The sequence below is a fragment of the Hemiscyllium ocellatum genome, chromosome 45, assembly GCF_020745735.1.
Source record: "Hemiscyllium ocellatum isolate sHemOce1 chromosome 45, sHemOce1.pat.X.cur, whole genome shotgun sequence".
Lineage (NCBI taxonomy): Eukaryota > Metazoa > Chordata > Chondrichthyes > Orectolobiformes > Hemiscylliidae > Hemiscyllium > Hemiscyllium ocellatum.
Genome location: NC_083445.1, coordinates 6,228,054 through 6,250,179, shown reverse-complemented (window position 1 = coordinate 6,250,179; position 22,126 = coordinate 6,228,054). Strand labels below are relative to the sequence as shown.

Below are 22,126 nucleotides of genomic sequence, written 5' to 3'. Positions count from 1 at the left end.
CACTGGCTCGTCGGAGCAGGAACACACCCCGAGTCTCCGCCAGAGGCAAGGCGTGAGTTCAGAGCCCTCTGACTCAGAGGTGGGAGGAGTGAGCTAGAAGTTACCCCTACCCTTCCAGCTGGAAATGACCTCGCTCCTGTCTGGACTGCTCTGATATGGATGGAATGTTGGCTCTGCTCGCAACAAATGAGCTGTCAGCCTAACTCCTGTTTTTATTTGGCTCTCGTCTCTGTTCAACACTCTTCCAGGGGATCACCCTCTCCGCTTGAAGGCATTAGTCAGCGTTTCTGCATTGGCGCATGTGAGTTGTCAAGTCCGATGGGGAGATCCGAGTTGATTTAACAAGGTTACATAAGAAATCAGAGGAGAACAGGCCACTCAGCCCCTCCTTCCCAATTCTGCGGAATCCTGGCTTACTTAATTGTGGCCGCATCGACCGTAACTTTGCCTCTCTTTCTCCCTACAGGTGGGCTGCTGGGTTTCTCCCGTCGGTTCCTGTTTCAGATTTCCCACACCCGCCATGTTTTGGGGGCTTTGATTATGGCATCAAGGCCATTTTCTCATCTTGACTCCTTCGCTGGTTAAATATCTGTCCAAGGCTGCCCCGAATGCATTCCGTGACCCAATCCCTCTCCAGGGAGGAGTTTCCAAAGGGTACTGACCCTTTTGGGAGACAGCATTTCTTATTTGACGTGTCCTGAAGGGGGCACCACACTTTATTTTGAAATTGTGCCTCCTAATTTCAGTTACACACACACACACACACACACACACACACACACACACACACACACACACACCCATCCTGTCAGCCTGTAGTGTGTAAAATCCCCCTCAGAATCCAGTGAGGACACCTCACATTTTTTTAAACTCCAATGAATGGGGGCCCCAATTTTTCCAGGGATGTTAAATCATGTTCAGCCCATTGCTCCACTTGCCAATTGCGCTGCGTTTGTGGAAAAGCTTCATATTTCAACCCCAGTCGGCTTATAATTAAATAAAACCACAAATTGCCAATACTGAAGATCTGAAGCAAAACCAGAGAGTGCTGGAGAAACTCAGCACCTCTGGCAGCATCCATGGAGAGAGAGAAACAGAGTTAACTTCTTGGGAACTAATAGCAATTGAGGATAGGGAAGGACTGACATCCATAGGAGGGTATAAAACTGGAAAGGGCAAGGGAAGAGATGAGGGTCTTTCCCTATTCATTCACAGGATAAGGGCATTTCTGGCCAGGCCAGCATTTATTGCCCGTCCCTAATTGCCCAGAATTAGGAGTCAACCACATTGCTGTGGGTCTGGAGTTATGTCTTGGCTCAGACCAGGTAAGGATGGCAGTTTCCTTCCCTAAAGGACATTAATGAACCAGATGGGGTTTTTTCTGATATTTAGCAATGATCACCAGACGCTTGATCCCAAATTGTTGCTGAATTCAAGTTCCACCATCTGCCATGGCAGGATTTGAACCCAAGCCTCCAGAACATTACCTGGATTTATAGTCCAGCAATCCAGTGTGGGCGGCACGGTGGCACAGTGGTTAGCACTGCTGCCTCACAGCGCCTGAGACCCGGGTTCAATTCCCGCCTCAGGCGACTGACTGTGTGGAGTTTGCACGTTCTCCCTGTGTCTGCATGGGTTTCCTCCGGTTTCCTCCCACAGTCCAAAGATGTGCAGGTCAGGTGAATTGGCCATGCTAAATTGCCCGTAGTGTTAGGTAAGGGGTAAGTGTAAGGGTATGGGTGGGTTGCGCTTCGGCGGGTCAGTGTGGACTTGTTGGGCCGAAGGGCCTGTTTGCACACTGTAAGTAATCTAATCTAATCTAATAATACAACTACGCTATTGCCTAACCACCCCCCTTCCCCCCACCCTCCGCCACATGGAATGTATGTGGTGAGTTAGATGTTGCTAAACTCGGATTATCAAAGGCTGCTGAGTTTACAAGGAAGATTGACAAGGGCTCCCCAGTTGTGCTAAGTTAAAAATCACATCACACCAGGTTACAGTCCAACAGGTTTATTTGGAAGCACTAGCTTTCGGTGCCATCAGGTGGTTGTGGACTGATGAAGGAGCAGCGCTCCGAAAGCTAGTGCTTCCAAATAAACCTGTTGGACTGTAACCTGGTGTTGTGTGATTTTTAATTTTGTCCCCCCCAGTCCAACACCGGCACCTCAACATCATGATCCTCGGTTGTGTTGAGGTTTGTGAGATGAAGAGTAGGAGATGGTGCCTTTAGAGCAAATCTGCGAAGAAGGTGTTTGATGGGAATTGTGGTGGGTTGGTACAAATCAGAGTGGCTGAGTCTGACACCCACATCCACATCCACAAGAGGAAGTTACCGCACCTGGTTACGATTTAATGCAGGAAGTGTTTGGATCACTGCGACAATACTACGGCTTTAACCGGTGAATTTTATCCTGTTTTTTTTATGACAACAGGTTGAGACAGAGAAGCCAAGCTGTCTGCTCAAAGCCAAATAAGTAAACAGTGTGTGAGGTCTTGGGTTTTTGTTTTAAAGTTGGAACAATAGAAGCAGCCTGAATGGGTGAGGTCAAGCTCCCACAGAATCAGGAGTTTTAGTTTTAACTTTCTGCAATTGCTGGGGTCTTGAAGCTGGATGTAGAAGTTCTTATTCCTCTCTCTGTCACAGCTAAAAGCTGGGGTTCTCTGCCTGCTGCTAGAATTACATGTGAGACAATCTGTTTTACTGAATTTGCCTTTGCCAAGAGTGTGCTTATGGGATGTTACTATATTGGAACAGTTAATTAGTAGTGGTAAATATCTATATTGTTTTGTTAAGCATTTTAAGACAGTTATACCAGTTAATATCTATATTATTTTGTTAAGCATTTTGAGACAGTTATGCCAGTTAATATCTATATTGTTTTGTTGAGCATTTTGAGAGAGTTACAGTTCAACCAATTCCATTATTTTTATTTTGACTATATTTTAATTTTGGTGTGTGAATAAAGTGTGTTTTGCTTCCAACCTGGTAGTTTGGACAATCGAACTGCACCTCAGTCTTCCCCTTAATATAAGAGAAATACTCTGGGATCTAGACTATCTTAATGTATATTGAGGGGGTTTGGTCTGGTCCATAACACTGTTCCCTAATCAGTTCCAGGACTAGCAGTGGTTGCTGGTGAGTGGAGGGGTGGAGAGGGGGGTGCTACATGAGTTGAGGGTGGTAGGGCTGCAGGTGTTGTGGGACACTGTGCCTCTGTTATGACCTTACTGTTTCTTCTTCTTTACCCCCAACCCCGTCTGTGCTCCCTCAGGGTGATATCCAGCAGCTGCTGCTGTCAGCAGACCCGAAAGCAGCTTACAGCTACTGTGACCGCTACATCCCCGACTGCGACAGCCTCCTACCATACGCCCTGCGACTCCCGGACCCCGTCTACGAGGAAGAGGTGGGTGCGCTCCCGTGATCTGCTCTTGTCAACTTGCCGCGCTCTCTGCCTAAACCCCTTGGCGCCCCGCCGAATCGAAGGAGAACCTGAGAGTCGGGCAAACGGCCAGTGACCCCCATCTCCTCCCCCATCCTGGCCGTGTGTCCCGAGGGAGTCTGCCTTTGGCCTAGACTTGAGGGAAGTGACTGGAGTCTGGCCAGTGGAAACTTAACTCTATCAAGAGAAAGTTCAAAATGACACAACACCAGGTTATAGTCCAATTATAACCTGGTGTTGTCTGATTTTGAACTTTGTCCACCCCAGTCCAACACCGTCCACTCCACATCATGTCAAGAGATGTTGCGCTAATTCTCGAACACTCAGGGGTCTCAATTAGAAACCTAAGCACTGTAAGGTGTTTGGAGTACCCCTCTGTTTGTTCCCAGTTTTGAAACCAGCAAGGGTCTGGCAGCTTCTGAAGAGGGAGAGAGAGGGAGAGAAACAGAGTTAGCCCTTCTAAGTCCAGTATGACTTTTGTCTTCCAAAGCCTGGCAGACCAGCTGGGTTTTGGCATTATTTCCTGTTCTCATCTTTTTGTTCTTAGGCTTGCAGCTGCTCCTTTCCAAGTTCAGTCTTGCTGCCATTGTGTTAGGGCTGCAGACATTTGGGAATCGATGAAGGCCTAGTCTGGGTTTAGAGCGAGACGGAATGAGACTGGCTCCTCCGGTGGGAATGGCTCACCTTTCCTCATGTTGCAGCCGGATTTCCGTTTCCGTCTCACCGTGACTGGGAGAGGCAGTGTCACCTCACTCCCATGCCCAGAGCTTTAAGAAACCATTGAGTTGGTATCTAACCAGAACACATAGGCAGCTGCTTATACTATAGCTGCAAAGTTTGGGAGCTAGGGGGTGGCTGAAATCAGACAACAGGGGGATGTTGAAAGATCCCCCTACAACTATGACCCACTCTGATCCAGCAGAACGTAACCGATGGGCAGGAAGGACACCTCCCGGTCGTCAGAGGGGATTCTCCTGTCGGATACAACAGAGCCTTGACACAAAGCCCACCTCAGGGTACGCCATTGTATCCTCGGTTAGATCCAAGTCTACCACTGTCAGAAATGATTTCCTCTACAGCTGCCAGCTTCCCAAGGAGCTGGTATTCCTGGTGAGCCCCGTAACCTCGCCCGGCCAGCTATGGTGATTAAGAACGGGGTCTAGTTTGGAAAGGGATGCCTAGGCAGAAGGGGAATCTGCCTTTGATTGAGTTGTGTTTCTGTCTGTGTGTGTGTGACGTGCTTCTTGTTTTCAGGTTGGTGCTAAGTGAGAGTCTCCGACATCCTCTCACACCACACAGCAGTGCGGAAATTCCACACACCTCCAAAGGGAAAGGCAGCTCCCCGAGACACTCGGCCTTTCTCATTTGGTCATTCAGCCTTCTTCACTTGCAATCTCTCTCTGGCCATTCCATCATTTCTCTCAGGACCGTCCTCTACTTCATTTACCTTCTCAGTTTCCCATGACGGCTGGTTTTCCTTACTCCTGCTGATGTGTGTCCAATTCCTCTCTTTATCAGGTTGTCTCCGATGGGATACCATTATCAAACTACTCCAATGCCCTCTGCCCACCCAGTTTCCACCTTCCATAAAAAAAACTTGAGCTCCTCAACTACTCTGCTGACTTACAGTGAATCCCATCCTCCCACCTCCTCCCATGATGACTGTCTTGAGTTGTCAACCATTCTGGCAATGCCTTCAATTTAAATCTTACAGTTTTGTATTCACATCCTTGAGTTGCCTCATCCACTGTAACGTTCCTTACCCCTACAACCCTCTGGATTTTAACTCCACCCTCCTCACTGCACCACTGAGAGCTATTGACCCTGAACTCTGGAATGTCCTCCCTAAACATCTCCTCCTTTCAACCTCTCTTCTTTTGCCTTCCTCTGCAAAAACATGTGCCTCCCTTGTCAAATCCTCAATCACCATCGCACTCCACTATTGATGCCACGTCTTCTGCCAGTCTCCTTAAATCCCTCCTTAAACCTCCTCTCCCTTTTGAGATACTGCTGAAAACCTACATGTGGTTTGCCTCTCGCCAGTATTTGTCAAAGAGACATCTTTGGATGTATTCCCAGATGAGTTTTCCAGCTTCAGTCAGCTCACCTGATGTCCAAATAATCTTTTTTCCCAACGCCCACATTTTTATAACTTAATAATTCAGGGAAAGCATTGTGATGATCTTAATGCACCTTAAGTGTTTTATTTGGGGTTTCCTGTCAGTGGATCTCAGATGAGACGGTTTGAGAGAAGGAGAGTGAGTGATAATGGACATAGTAATCCACAGAGACCCAGGCTCTTGTTCTGGGGAGTATTGAGGAGAAAGTGAGGACTGCAGATGCTGGAGATCAGAGCTGAAAATGTGTTGCTGGAAAAGCGCAGCGGGTCAGGCAGCATCCAAAGAGCAGGAGAATCGACGTTTCGGGCATGAGCCCTTTCTTTTCCAGCAACACATTTTCAGCTCTGGGGAACATTGATCCAACTCCCATAGCGGCAACTAGTGGAAATTAAAATAAATTAAAACGTTAAAGTCTGAAATTGAAAACTGGTCCCAGTGACAATGAGCATGAAGCTAACAATGCTTGTCCTAAAAATTCATCTGCTTCACTAACGTCCTTCAGGGAGGGAAATTTGCTGTTTATACCCGGTCTGGCCTACATGTCACTCCAGACCCACACTGTAGTATCTCCACAGAGACTGGTATCCCATTACCAGGTCACCCATTATTTACACGTGGACTCATACAGCATGGAAACAGACCCTGCGGTCCAACCACTCCACGCTGAACATGATCCCAAACAAAACCCGGCCTGTCCCTGGCCCATATCCCTCCAAACAATTCCTATTTAAATGTCTTTTAAACATTGCATTATACTCACATCCACTGCTTTCTCAGGAAGTTCCTTCCCCATGCGAACCACCCTCTGTCTAAGACATTTTAATTCTCTCTCCATTTATCTTACAAATGTGCTGCCAAGCCACAAAATTCCCCTATCCTCGGGAAAAGACAAATACCATGTAACTCTATTATACACCTCTCATTATTTTACATACATCTATAACGTCGCCTCTCAACCCGCTACACTCCAGTGAAAAAACTTCCAGCCTATCCAGCCTCTCTCTATAACTCAAACCCCCTATACCTGGCAATATCCTGGTAAATCATGAACAGTCCTTAACTATAGTACTGCTTCGTCAGAGTCAACTTTCAGAGTGAACAGAACCTCTGACCCTCCTGTTTATGTCTGATGAAGGGCTTTTGCCCGAAATGTTGATTTTCCTACTCTTCGGATGCTGCCTGACCTGCTGTGCTTTTTGAGCATCACTCTAACCTAGACTCTGATTTCCAGCATCTGCAGTACCCACATCTGCCTGTTGATATCTGTCAGCCAGGACTCCCTGATTGGACCAGGTTAACAGCCCCAGTCAGGGGATTCATATTCTATGAGGTTCCTCTGGCTGACCTCGTTACAATCACTACACGCAGCACCGTGGTTGAGTTTTAACTGCCTTCTGAAATGGGACAACACCAGGTTCTAGTCCAACAGTGGGCGGCACGGTGGCACAGTGGTTAGCACTGCTGCCTCACAGCGCCTGAGACCCGGGTTCATTTCCCGACTCAGGCGACTGACTGTGTGGAGTTTGCACGTTCTCCCCGTGTTTGCGTGGGTTTCCTCCAGGTGTTCCGGTTTCCTCCCACAGTCCAAAGATGTGCGGGTCAGGTGAATTGGCCATGCTAAATTGCCCGTAGTGTTAGGTAAGGGGTAAATGTAGGGGTATGGGTGGGTTGCGCTTCGGCGGGTCGGTGTGGACTTGTTGGGCCGAAGGGCCTGTTTCCACACTGTAAGTAATCTAATCTAATCTAACAGGTTTTATTGAAAGCACTCGCTTTTGGAGCGCTGACAATCACGTGATGAAGGAGCGTCGCTCCGAAAGCTAGTGCTTCCGATTAAACCTGTTGGACTATAACCTAGTGTTGCGTGATTTTTAACTTTGTACACCCCAGTCCGACACCGGCATGTCCAAATCTGAAATGGGACACCACTTCAAGGGCGCTTAAGGATAGGTAACAGTCACACTCTCACCCCATCAAAGAAGAAGACTGATGAGACGAATCTTTACATTATTGGAGACTTTGGGACAAGCGTCTGTCTAACCTTGACTGATCTTGATGCCACAATCGCAAACTGCCTGAAGGGTGGCCAACTCGGAACAATGGAGGTGTTCCTCTCCCTCATGATAGAAGATGGTGGTCTCACTTTTTTGCCCCTGCCCCCTCCCACCGGCTCTCCCCCACCCCCTCTTCTTCTCTGTATGTCTTCTCCGCTTCAGTCTGTCTTTCTCGCTGCTTTTTACAGACAGCCACCACCCGGCCCCGCCACAAAAAGAGGAGGAAGGGTCGCAAACGCTCTAGAAAGAAGGGCAAGGGCAGATCAAAGAAATCGAAAAAAAACCGCAGAAAGAAGAAGAAAGATCGGGCCGCTCGGCAAAAAATAGAAACTTTTGGGGTTGGGGAACAGGTAGACACGAAAACAAAAAATCCAATTGAGCTCCTTCTTAGGACAATGTAGGAGGAGCTTGGATGAGCTTTAATGATTGATACATATGATACAGCTAACACAGACTTAATACAGCCTTGCGGACCTCGATAAAGCCCTGTTCATATTACACTCCCAGTCTAGACGTCCTTAGTAGCTCCTTCATGGGATGTGCGTTTGTCCCAGTGAGGGTGGGAGGGGTGGATGTTGAGGAGGTAAGGAGATGGAGGTGAAGAGGAGTCAACAGTTTGGCGGTTAGCTTTCTTCATGGGAGATCGGATAGTTCAGTGGGCTGGGCAAATGGTTTCTGATCATCACGGGTTCAATGCCCCCACTGGCTGAAGGTTACCCCGAAGGACTGTCCTTCTTAACCTCTCCCCTCGCCTGAGTCTGGTGACACTCAGGCAAAAGCAGCCCCAGCTCTCTCCAATGAAAGAATGAGACAATGGTGCTAGCGAGTTTTGAGGAGGTTTGTAGCTCAGGTTGAGGTTCTAGATGTAGGTTGGCTCACTGAGCTGGAAGGTTCGTTTTCAGACATTTCGTCACCATACTAGGTAACATCTTCAGTGAGCCTCCGGACGAGACCGGAATGGTGCCTTTACCAATTAATGTTAACTGGGAAAGGTAATCAAGGTCGAAACTTGTTGGCCAATGACTTCTGATTGATTAGTTCCTGGCATCCAAATGCTCCCCTGTTTGGAATGCACAAATGTGCTCGGGATCCGACAGTGGTTCTTTCAAAACGTTCACTCTCTTTACTGTTATTGTAAGATCGGGATTGGTACCTGGTGACTTCAGACCCAGCTTTCCGGCACGTTCTCTCCATCCTGAGTTGAAAATATATTGCCATTCCTTTAGTGTTGCTGGGTCAAAATGCTGGAACCCACACCCCTCCCACACACAATGTTACCTGCACCAAATGCACTGCTGCAATTCAAGATGGCAGCTCACCCCCCCCCCCACCTTCTCCAGGGCAGCTAAAATGGCCAATCGGTGGTGGCCTAGCCAGCAATGCCCTTGCTCCTGAATGAATAATTTGTGGACCCTAAAATATTTGTCATGCCCTTGAACACAAGTCTGATCTAAACCTTTGAGGTTCTGTGCCACCGTTCCAGGTTTGTTCACTGTTAACATTGGGACAGTCCTCATTGGGAATCCCTCCTGTCAGCGTCTGAAAAGTAACAGCTGGCTTGGGTCAGGAGGGGACCATTCAGGATCCTCTAGAATCTTGTGCCATTCAGTAACATCTATATCTCAATTCCAGCCCCTTGTGTTCCATATCCCATCGTGTCCCCTCATCCAACAGGTCGCATCTCTTGACGTTTTTGATTGGTTTCGGAATGCATAGAATTGCAGAGTGTTTCCAAAGAAGGGTGCGCCGTCGATGGAAGAGAGAGGGGCGGTGGGATTGGTGGAATATTTAGGGCATTGGGATTGCGTCCGGGGTCCAAGGTTTGGGAACTCAGAAGAATTAGTGCGAGAAACTGGGGGTCGGTTTTGTGCGTCAACTGGTGATAGTGGGGAGAAAGCACCTCCCCATGGCCTGTACTCTGACCAGGTTCCGTGTGATCTGAATGGGGCTTGAGGTGCTTATTTCTGGCAAGACGACTGAATGTCTCACTGGTAATTGCAATGCGTCGCTTCACAGCAGTAACCGAACACAATAATCTGGCTTTCTGCCCGTACTGCGTTGCTCGACTTTAACATCACGCATTATTCAGAGTCGCTTTTGCGCTGCCCCACCGGCTGATTTTGTTTTAATCTTCAAGGTTTTCTCTGTCTGTAAATTGTCGAACTCCGGTCCGAAGGTAGGTTGCCGGGTGTGGAATGACGGATGCGTCAAGGCGCTTTTTGACGTCTGGAGGGGGCAGCTATTGGGTTGTACTCGGTTAGAACGTAGAACACAGGACAATACAGCGCAGAACAGGCCCGTCGGCCCTCAATGTTGCGCCAACCTGTGAACTATTCCCCTTACACCACCCTTAGGCTACACTACACTTAGGCTGCAGGTCCGCTTGGAATCCTTCCTGTAGTGTCCCCCCCATCGCCGTCACCTTTTCAGATGTTACACCGGTCACCGAGACTCCCTCAGGTGGGGCTTAACCCTCCCCTCCCTAGGCCTCGGGGAGCGAGCTCAGCTGCTCCAGGGTGCACCAGGCCATTTGCTTCATCGGTCAAGAGGGTGACGGACAAAATCTGGGCAATTGGAACTAGTTGAGTGGGCACTATGGAGCAGTTTGGGCATGAGGAACAGGCTTCCAGGGAGGGAAGGAGGGAGGGAGGACTCATTGGGGTGAGGACGGTGCGGATTCCACCAAGCCTAAAAAAAACAAAATGCATTTTAATACGAATTAAAAATGATGGACACTTCCTTGGTGGTTCCCTTCAGTGAGTAGGCAAATTGTCAGTGTGGCTTAAGCCAATTCCTTGTCCTGGCAACTGTTCCCCCGGGGCTGGGCAAAATCAAATTCCCTTTTCCCCCTTCTGAGGCAGGTTACTTGCCTCTTGTCATAGAGTGATATAGCATGGGTAGGGGCCCTTCAGCCCAAACTGCTCCATGCCCGACCATGGTGCCCACTCAGCTCGTTCCGATTGCCCACATTTAGTCCGTATCCCTCTTAAAGTCTTCCCATCCATGTACGGAACCAAATGTTCTTTAAATGTTTCATGTAGAAGCCCTCCGATGACGGTGAGTCCGGAATATGGCCTCCTCTTCCGTGCTGCGTTACATTTGGGATGGACTCCTGCTGTTGTCACTTGGTCAATACAGCGAGTCAGAGGCAGACATTGTGTCTCCAAGGAGGAGCCCGCTATAGCTCTTAAAGGGACCAAGGGATATGGGGATGAACTCAATGATCAGCCATGATCGTATTGATTGGTAGAGCTTACTCCTGCTCCTATCTCCTAAGCTCAGGTAACAGGGAAAGGCGGGGGGGGGGGGAGCTGATCCCCATCCTATCCCACTTCCACACACACCCGCCCGCCCGCCCTCCTCCAACCCCCCTGAAGAAAATCACAGCCAGAGAAGGGTCAGTCCAGGCCTACTGCTCAGGTGCCTAACACCCTTTCGCTTTCTCCCCAGGACAAGGAGCAGCCTCAACTCGAGGAACCAGAGAATAATTACGATTATTTTCTTGGTCCGGAATACTACACTGATTTGGAATCGGTCCTCCTCAACTCCTCTGTGAATGCTGAGGTTGGAGCAGAAAACGTGACTGACCATGAGGTAACCCCTTCTGCCTGAAAGCCAGGGCTCCTTTAAGATTCACCGGCCGCACGCAGTTGCTGACGGTGCAGAGGGGTGGGTGAGGCTCAGTGGCGCATGAGCATGGCCAATGGACAGACCTCCAGAGAGACTAACCTTCAGGAGGTGTGGCCGATGTGAGTTGTCCCTTTGTCAGGGATCAGGAGTAATTCCACAGTCGGTCTCCTGTTCCCACCCCCCGGCACAAAGTGAGATTGAAGTTCCATTCCCTTTGTACCCTGTCCCTTCTCCAACATGTGACTGTAGAGAATTCCCACCCACCCCCCGGGGGAATTCCCAGCTGCCTTGATTTCACCACGGAGTGGATCTTGGTGAAGGGAGAGAGTGCACTGGCATGGACCTGTCACAGACTGACCTTTGGTTGGCTGGCAAACCCAAAGACTGGTTCACCAGGAAGTTGCTGGATTGGCCATTTTGCTGCTTTCTGACCGACTGCAGTCACTGACTCAGGAATCACTGCCCGTTAGGTGGCTACTACTGTGTCATTAGGCTTTTAATCTCTCTTTCTCTCTCTCTCTCCTCCCTCCCTCTCTTCTCTTTATGTCTCCTCTTTCTCCTCTCTTCCTTTTTCTCTTTCTCTCTCCATTCTCTTTTCTCTCCCTTTCTCTCTCCCCTCATCTCCCTCCTTTCACTGTCTCCCTCCTTTTTGCTCTCTCTCTGCCTCCTATCTTCTCTCTTTCTACCTCTCTGTCAGAGCTCTCCGTCTTCTCCTCTCTGTTCACTCTCTGTGTTTCCCCTCTCTATCTTTGTCTATCTATCTCTCTTTGTCTCTTTGCTTCTCTCTGTCTCTCTCTCTCTCTGTCCTCTCTTCACTCTCTCTTTCTCTTCAATGTCTCTCTGTCTTCTTTCTTCTGTCTCCTCTCTCCCGCGCTCTCTGTTTGACAATGGTGGACTAATGGGTGTAAGGACCCTTGAGTGTTTCCTTGGAGATTGCCTGCTCGTTTTGCCCTGTCCGGGGAGTTTTGAGTGTGCTGGCTATCATTGTCCTCTCTACCAGCAGAGAGAAGGTAGACTGTCCCCTCCTCTCACCTTGGGCCAGTAGGAATTGCCCTGTCAGCAGATTGGTTGAACATTAAGAAAGCTGTTTCTTTGGCTTTCGGGCATGCTGAGTCTTCCTGAAGACGTGACAGGTGCTATATATTCGAAAAGCTTTTCATAGACTCCCTACAGTGTGGAAACAGGCCACTTGGTCCAACAGGTCTACACCGATCCTCTGAAGCGTAACTCACCCAGATCTCTTCCCCTACGTTTCCCATGACTATTCCACTTAACCTACACATCCTGAGGCACTGTGGGGAATTTCCCTTGAAAGTTCCACCTAACCTGCACTTCTTTGGATTGTGGGAGCAAACTCCACACAGACAGTTGCCCGAGGCTGTGAATCGAACCTGGGACCCTGGTGCTGTGAGGCAGCAGTGCTAACCACTGAGCCACCATACCGCCCATGTGTGTTAGCGCAAAAGGTGGCATTTCTGCCCATCGCTTTGGTGCCAGATCTTTGGTAGAGGTCTCCATTTGAAACCAGATGCTTACTTCCATGTCTGCGCTGGAATCGGGTTTTCAGACAAGCCTTGCGTTGCCAGGGGGTAGTTCGGTGAGGCTTAATTATACTTTCAGGAAGCATTAACACATGACTCAGGGCCAGACTTGGATCTGATTCCCTGTGCGGTCCATTCCTGGTGCATGAATCATACTGTCTTTGTGGAATATTATTCCCTTATCAGGAACGTTAACTTTTCTGGAATTTACAGGGAGCATTGGTGTCCAGTTGCTGTGGATGATTGCCTAGTGTTTGTAGCTTCTTATCCCATTGGTAAACACTGTGCCATTTTGGCCTGGCTAATTCCAAGGAGGAATTCAACCTCAGCTACAGTGTAGCCCAGTTACAGACATGGTACATTTTTCTCACTCTTAAATTGCTGTCTGTTAACCCATTGCAATGAATGAGCTAGTGGATGCTTTAGAGTAAGGTTATAGTGTAAAGATACCCAATGTGTGCTCACCAATGGGCAACTAACTGAGGCCAGAACATTGGAACTACAAGGAGTTGGGGAATGCGTCAATATCTTGTAAAGTGGACCACATTTCTTTAATTCATTGGATGAGAGCATCACTGCATAGGACAGCATTTATTACCCAGAGGGGCAGATAAGAGTCAACCACATTGCTATGGGTCTGGAGTCACGTGTAGGCTAGACCAGGTAAGGATGGCAGTTTCCATCCCTAAAGAGTAGATTTTTCCCCTGACAGCCAGGAATGGATTCCTGATCGTCATCAGACTCTTAGCTCCAAACTTCTACTTCAACCGTAGAGTTGAGTTTGAACCCAGATCCCCAGAACCTTATCCGGGTCACTGGATTAACAGTCCAGCAATAATGCCACTAGGCCATCACCTCCTCACTTGGGAATGGCTGGGTTTTTGACAAAAATGTGTGCAAACACATTGCAGGACCATTGAACCGATCTGAGGGAAGTAGCTTGGACTGTGGGAGGAAACCGGAGCACCCGGAGGAAACCCACGCGCACAGGGGTTAGAATGTGCAAATTCCACTCAGAGTCACCTAAGATTGGAGTCGAAACTGGGTCCCTGGTGCAGTGAGGCAGCAGAGCTAACCACTGAGCCACCGAGCACTGAAGGCCAGGAGGCGTTGCTGCTCCAATAACTAGTTGAGATGGTGGCGTTGTGGTCGTGTGATGGGACCCATCGTCCTGAGGCAGGACTGATGCTTTCAGGATGTAGGAGTGGGAAAGCAGTTTCAAATCTCACCAGGGCAGCTGATGGAACTGAAAGTACACTGCATAAAATCTGGGATCAGAAGCTAGTCTGGGAGTCGGCGATGGTGAAAATCTGCTGTCCCTTTCCTACATGTGACTCCAGATCTGCTCAGCATTCCAGCCAGCTTTTAACTGCTCTCCGAAATGGCTGGGTGAGTTTGAGGGCAATTAGGGAGGGCATCAGAACTCAGATTACATGGCCGGCAACTCCCAGGTCCTGTGAAAAATTAATTTGCCTCCTTTTTGATCACAGACCATGCAAGAGGAACTCATTGAAGAATCTGAAGGTCCCTTTACAAGCGAGTATGGAATCGGACATTATGGTACAGATATCAACGATTACTTCGATGGAGACTATGATGACCGGTGGAATGACAGATATGGACCAGCTGTACGAGTTGATATACAAGATACCCTGGTAAACCAAATATTCCAATCCATTAAAATTATTTATTTCAGTTAGTAGATTAGATGCATTATATTTTGTTTATTCCTGAACAAAGCTACAATGCAGTCAAAGCCTTTTGTCCGTCACCCACCAGGACAGATGCAAGAATTCCAAATTTTAAAGGAAACAACCATTTTTGAGTATATTTACACTTATGCAAATTTGTTTAAAGTATTTGGTTGACAAAATGTCCCTCATTGATCAAGGCATTACATTGGAGACTGCCTCAGATGAGCTAAAGATTTCCACTCTGATGATTAATTTAAAATAGATACACTGTCCCACAGAGGACAGGTGCCCTTCTAATAGATGAGCCACATTTCAAGCCCAATTGTTTATCTTAAATCGGTTGTGAAGTGTAAATCTTAGCATATTTAGGATTGTTGACCAAATGATGTCCAAGGGTGGCCCGTCTCCTGTTCTGTGCCACTGTTAAACTGTTAGTCGGAAGCATTGAGGGGGGAATGCCAAAACAAGGCATTTGTAGTCATAGGATCAGCAGGTCTAATTGGGTAGATATCTAGGAGAAAGTGAGGACTGCAGACGCTGGAGATCAGAGTCGAGAGTGTATTGCTGGAAAAGCACAGCAGGTCAGGCAGCATCCGAGGAGCAGGAGAGTCGACGTTTCGGGTTCCTGATGAAGGGCTTATGCCCAAAATGTTGATTCTCCTGCTTCTCGGATGCTGCCTGATCTGCTGTGCTTTTCCAACACCACATCCTCAACTGGGTAGATACCTGGAGGAGCTATCATGTGATGTCAAGTTCTGAACAAGACTCAGTCTGGGCTCAGAGGACAACACCTCACAGGAGCAGGCCCTTCAAGCAAGTTCAAAATATTCTCTCTGTTCCTGTCTTCACACATGCAGCATTCTCTGTCATTATGTGAGGATCTAGCCCTGACAGAATCATAGAATCCCTGTGTGGGAGATGGCCATTTGGCCCATCCAGTCCTCTGAAGAGCATCCCACTCAGGTCTGTAACCCTGCATTTCCCATGTCCTAGCCAACGCATCCCTGGACACTGCAGGGAAACTGAGCATGGCCAATCCACCCTAACTTTCACATCATTGGACTGTGGGAGGAGACCCACACAGACATAAGGGATAACGTACAAACTCCACACAGACAGTCACCCAAGGCCAGATTCGAACCCAGGTCCTTGTTATTGTGAGGCTGCAGTGCTAACCACTGAGCCACCATGCCAACAGGTTTGGAAGGAAGCCTGCATTTAAACAAAGTGACATTTCACATTTGGATGAACGCCCAGCAGTTGTGAATGTCCTGGAGCGTACCAGTGACTCTGTGTGCTCCCCCTGTCGGGTCATCCGGGTCTAGAAACCCTGTTTTTGAAATCAACAGAATGCATTGAACCAAATTAATAAGGGGTGGGTGGAGCTGTGACAAAAGTCCAACCCTTAAAACAACCTTAAAAACTAGATTAAGATTTGATTGTGAGAGGTGAAAATGCATTTCCATCTCCTGCAGGGAAAATGAAATGCATTCATTTAGCATCAGGTAAGCCAACTTGGGCGTGATGTCAAAAATCACACATCACCAGGTTATAGTCCAACAGGTGTATTTGGAAACACTAACTTTCGGAGCACTGCTCCATCATCAGGTTGTGTGATTTTTAACATTGTCCACCCCAGTGCAAGTCCAAGTCATGGAGGTGATGTGTGACAGTGCAATTGGGGGAAATCAACTTGGTGTGGCAACATTCACTTTTACGTGCATAGAGTCATAGAGATTTACAGCATGGAAACAGGCACTTCGGCCCATCCTGTCCATGCCGCCCAGTCTAGGCAATTAATCTAACCCCATTTTCCTGCGTTCAGTCCATATCCCTCCATACCCATCCCTTCTATGTACCCGGCTAAATGTTTCCTAAATGATAAAGTTGAACTCCCTTCCGTACCTCTTCCAGTCTGGAGCTATGGAGGGTGACGGTAGAGGTTCCCATGGTCTGTTAATCACAGAGCTCACCATGGATCTCTCTGGTTCAAACTGCCCATCATTGGCGTTTCTTTGAGCACATTGCGGATGCAGCCTGTTCAGCCAAGAGTGAGTCTTGAACGTAGAGGTTCCAGAGGCAGGAATCATCTTGCTGCCCCACTGCAGCTTTTTTCTATCAGACATTTTTGAACCAACCTGTTTTGAGATTTTATTACACAGCTGTGGAGCAGATGGGACTTGAACCCTGACTCAGCCGCTACCGCAAGAGCCCCAGCAGTTTCTGTTCATGTGTATATAAGGTACTTCATCAGTGAACACCTCCACCCATTTTGTCCTTAGCCTTGACAGTACAATCGATAAAACGTTAACGGGAAATAATGCAGGGCTGTCGTGTGTTAGTGCAACGTATGGTACAGGGTGACATGTTTTGAAGCAAGTTGGTTTTACCGTGACTGGTGCTGTTCTCTGGCCCTCATTCTGGGGTGCTGTGTTATTTCTAGAGCATGAAAGGAGACAAGGGGGAGAAGGGAGCGCCTGCAGTCATTGAGCCTGTGAGTATGCGGTTCTGGTCCACGGTCCCTCCTTCGACACTGCGCTGTGGTTTTTGTTAGGCCCCTCCTCTCTACCTGACAGTGTTACCCCGTCCTGCCCGGAATCTCTCGCCCTCTCTGAATCCGAAACCATAAGCATTAGTCGCCTATTCAATCGCGTAGGGCGTCACGTTCCCTGCCCGATTCTGGTCTCAGGGCATTCCTGCGCGTGGACAGTTTCGGTAAGAGCTACCGGGTTGCCACCAGGGGAGATAAACACTGGCCAATTGCTTTCTCCCCCCCCCAATGCCCCGCACCGTTACTGGCGGGAGGTAAACTAAGGAGTGAATTTGGGTCGCTGTCCCTCTGTTCTATACAGTGTAGTGCCTTCACTCGGTGGGGGGGGGGAGAGGAACGATCCTTTTCGGAATTCATCTCACTGCCCCCACTCCTTCCCCTCCGGGCTTGTCCCTTTCAACAGGGCCACGGCTCATCCATTATCCAAACATCATTTTCTCACAGTGTTCCCTGGTGTCTTTGTCTTCAACATTCTCAGCGACTGAGCTCCCTCTGCAGTAAAGAATTCCAAAGGTTCACTGCCCTCTGAGTAAAGAAATATCTCCTCATCCCAGTATATCTCCTCCCACCTGCTCAATGACCTGCTCTGATTCTGAGACTGCTCCCCCATGTCCTTCCTGCACCTACTGTTACAGCCCTGTATGAACTGTATATGTTTCAGTCAGATCCACCCCCCTCCTTCTTCGAAACTCCGAGGATACAGAGCCAGTCCCTTATACACGCGCGAACACACACATACATGCACACACGGCACATACACACATGTATGTACACACACACACACACAAACATATGCACACACGTGTACAGACACACATATGTACACACACGCATACATGCACATGTACATACACATGTTCACACACACAAATGTATGCACACACAGGTGTACACACAGACACACACATGCATACATACACACACGCATACATACACCCATGTAAGTACACACACACACGTGTACACACAAATATATGCGCACAGTATACACACACATGCACAGACACATATACATACACACATACATGCACACATGTATGTACACACACACCAGACACACGCACATACACACACAAATATATGCACACATACATGCACACAGGGGCGCACACACACACACACACACACGTATATTGCCTTATAGATTGGTACTACTCAAACCAATAGTGATTAATCCTTACATTTACATTTTTATGTTTCGTTTGAAGGGAATGTTGCTGCCTGGACCTGCAGGACCCCAGGGACCTCAGGTAAGTGTTTGTTTATAAAAAGCAAGCTTCTTTTTCACATTTTAAAGTAAATTGGTGACTGACCCCCCTTCCCCCCAGAGCCATTCCACTGGAAGACCGGCTGCAGTCTGGGATCAGACTCCTCAGGGTCCGACATAAACCCACACCAGTCTAGCCTCACATACATGTACAGCAATGAAAGAGGCCATTCAGCCCATGTCAGTGTTGTCTAACAAAGATCTGACTACACTCACCCCATTTCCCAGCTTTTACACAGCTACAGCAAGGGAAGTGAGTGCATAAAGAAAGGATCCCCTCTCAACCCTCACTACTTCAAGGAAGATAGCCATGGACTTTCCTATCAACTCTCCTAGCTCAAACCCTGGTCTAGGCTGTTTTTGGATTTCCAACTCATTGGACTCACCATGCTCAGCATCGACAAGGTCCAGATGAGGGGCACAACTCCAGCCCATCTTATGGCCATTAAATTGTTCTCTGTGCTTGGTCATGGGAACGGTTTCTCCCTACATGCTCTGCCCAGACACCTTGTGATGTTGGAAATCTCTGTCGTGTAGTGGTTAAAACACTTGCCTCACACGCGGAACATCCCTGATTCGAAACTGGGCAGAAACAGTGACACGCCCTCATTGTCGGGGAGTGAACTGAACATAGCTTGTCATTAGCTATTCAAAATGACGACTGCTGAAGCTTATTGCTGTGAAATGCAAGTGACAATAAGTGAGTCATTCATTCATTTGCTCGAATCCCCTTCTCGACCTTCTCCAGAAGAAAACAGCCCCAAACTCTCTAATCTGTCCACACAACTGAGGCCAATATTTGTTCCCTAGCCATAGTGCTCAGTGGCCAGCCCAATATCTATCGGCCGTCTCTGTTTGCGTTGTTTTTACATCAGGCAGGCGTTTCGTTTTTATTCCCCGGGAATGAGCATCACTGGCCAGGTCAGCATTTATTGTTCATCCCAAATTGCCTCTGAGAATTTTCTGGAGAGCTCAGAATCCTAGAGTATTATGGCTCTGCGCTGGTTATCCAACAACTGTCTTCACTAGCCCTGTTTTCTCCACACTTTACCCAAAGCCTTGTACATTATGCATTTCAACTGATCCCCTAAATGCTTCTGAAAGGGTTGTGATTGTTCTCACATCTATCACCTTTTCAGGTAGTGAGTTCCAGATTCCCAGCCCCTTCAGGGTGAGAGAATGCTTTCCTCAGTCCCCTCTGCTCCTTTCAGTTGTACCCCCTGGTTATTAACCCCTCTAATCAGGGGAGAGGTTTCTCCCTATCTGGAATCCCTACAGTGTGGGAGCAGGCCATTCAGCCCATCAAATCCACACCGACCCTCTGTAAAGCATCCCACACTAACTCAGGATGCCTGCCTTGACGAAGTTTTCCTCCTCTCTCTACAAGAATCTCAGGGAGTCCCTCTCCCACTGCAACTCCCAGGTCATTTCCTCTGCCCTACTATGCTGCTTTCCCCCCACCCCCACCCTCCTCTAGCTTATCTCTCCACGCTTCAGGCTCTCTGCCTTTATTCCTGATGAAGGGCTTTTGCCCGAAACGTCGATTTCGCTGCACTTTGGATGCTGCCTGAACTGCTGTGCTCTTCCAGCACCACTAATCCACACTAACTCAGTCCCCTACGCTGACAGTACATTTTCTTAGGCTGGACATTATGGGCAATTTTCCATGGCCAGTCCACCTAATCTGCACCTCTGGGAGGAAACCAGAGCAAACCCACACAGACACATGGCAAACTCCACATAGACAGTCGCCCGAGGCTGGAATCGAACCCAGGTCCCTGGCGCTGTGTGGCAGCATCGCTAACCACTGAGCCACCATGCTGCTCATGTCTATGCCTCTCACAACCCTGTACATCTCAATCAGGACCTCCCTCGGCCTGTTCTGTTCAAGGAAGACCCACCCCAGCCTATCCAGTCCCTCTTTGCTTGGTGGATCTGGGGCTGAATGGCCTCCTCCTCTCTTCAGAGCTCCAGCCCAGGTATTTTAACATCGCCTGGAATATTCCCTGTCCCTCATGATGACTTTCCCTGCTCCACATACTGGGGCTTTGCTGCCTCTGAGATTTCGATCCGGGACTGATGTACTTGTGTCTGGAGTCAAGCATTGACTTCTGAGTGGGTGCTCAACAATGAGATGTAACTCAAAGGAGCAAGAGGGAACTTAGAAAGAAATTGCAGCCAGTTTCTTTGCAGCAGGTCACAGCAAGTCCTATTATTTTTGGTTTCACTCACGATGGGTCTCGCTGTTTGTTTGACTGGGACTGGGAAGGGGCTCAGCTTTCCCAGTGTCGTCAGGACATTTACACTGTTTTGGCTTTTGGAGAAGCCCTAATCAAACAGAAACCCTCCTGGATACATTTCTCTTTCACTTTGAAATGTGCCGACATAACTAAATCAGTTATGTTCCAAACTCTGAACCCTGTTCGCCTTCGTTGACAACAATTCAGGTTTGTTCCCTCGCACTCCCGATGAGGACGGGGAAGCTGGTGCATTGATGTAACGCCTGTCACATCCTGAAGGCGCATCGTGGCCCCCGGGGTTCCTTTCCATTGCGTTGCAGCAGGAAATGCAACGTCCAGTTTGCACTCCGACAAACCCAGCTGATAGACGGAGTGACAGTGATTGAGGGGTAAACATTGATAAGGATAGGGGGGGTGGGGTTGTTATTGTGCGGTAGGATCCAGCAGGGATATCTGAGGCTGAGTGGAAGGAGGGCGCAGAGGATGGTTCTATTGGTAATTGGATGAAAATTTGATTGTGTGTTTGGGAAATGAGTAGGCCCGTATTGATGGTGCATTAGTTGGGATAGAAATCTGACTGGAAGTGTAGCTGGACTCTGACTAGTTAACAGTTTTGTCTCTGGTGTTTTGACCAAGTCCTCCATGGAACTGTGAAGCTGGGTCATTTTCTTTTGCCTGAGAGTCCTGTCCTTCATTTGCTGGAAGGATTGTGTTTAAAAGCAGAGAGGTTATGTTGCAGCTGTACAAGTTGCTGGTGATTAGATTACTTACAGTGTGGAAACAGGCCCTTTGGGCCAACAAGTCCACACCGACCCGCTGAAGATCGGCCCACCCATACATTTACCCCTTACCTAACACTACGGGCAATTTAGCATGGCCAATTCACCTGACCTGCGCATCTTTGGACTGTGGGACGAAACCAGAGCACCCGGAGGAAACCCACGCAGACACGGGGAGAATGTGCAAACTCCACACAGTCAGTCGCCTGAGGCGGGAATTGAACCCGGGTCTCTGGCGGTGTGAGGCAGCAGTGCTAACCGCTGTGCCACCATGCCGCCCACTCCTGGTGAGGCCACTCCTGGAGTATAGTTTTGGTCTTCTTACTTGAGAAAGGATAGACTGACACTGGAGGAGGTGCAGAGGAGGTTCACTAGGTTGGTTCCGGAGTTGAGGGGGTTGGCTTATGAGGAGAGACTGAGTACACAGGGATTATATTCATTGGAATTTAGAAGAATGAGCGGGGTATCTTATAAAAACGTATAAAATTATGAAGAGAATAGATGAGATAGAAGTAGAGAGGATGTTTCCACTGGCAGGTGAAACTAGGATAAGAGGGCATACCCTCAAAATTAAGGGGAGCGGATGTAGGACTGAATTGAGAAGGAACTTCTTCACCCAGAGGGTTGTGAATCTATGGAGTTCCCTGCCCAGTGAAACAGTTGAGGCTTCCTCAATAAATGTATTTAAAGCGAAGATGGATCATTTTTTGAACAGTAAAGGAATTAAGGGTTATGGTGAGCGGGCTGGAAAGTGGAGCTGAGTTCACGAAAAGATTAGCCATGATCTTATTGAATGGCAGAGCAGACTCG

The 22,126-nt window shown here is 48.4% G+C and overlaps 1 protein-coding gene across 2 annotated transcripts in view; it reads left to right on the top strand.

The window, feature by feature from the left end:
- LOC132835991 (collagen alpha-1(XI) chain-like) overlaps positions 1-22,126 on the top strand; it is a 295,793-nt gene that overhangs the window by 93,905 nt on the left and 179,762 nt on the right. Inside the window, exons 5-10 of one of the 2 annotated variants that reach the window (XM_060855170.1) lie at positions 3,276-3,407; positions 7,803-7,964; positions 11,065-11,208; positions 14,276-14,440; positions 16,923-16,973; positions 18,239-18,280. In XM_060855170.1, the coding sequence (XP_060711153.1) occupies positions 3,276-3,407; positions 7,803-7,964; positions 11,065-11,208; positions 14,276-14,440; positions 16,923-16,973; positions 18,239-18,280 (696 nt within the window). The remainder of the gene's footprint in view (positions 1-3,275; positions 3,408-7,802; positions 7,965-11,064; positions 11,209-14,275; positions 14,441-16,922; positions 16,974-18,238; positions 18,281-22,126) is intronic. The other variant, XM_060855171.1, reaches the window with a different exon arrangement.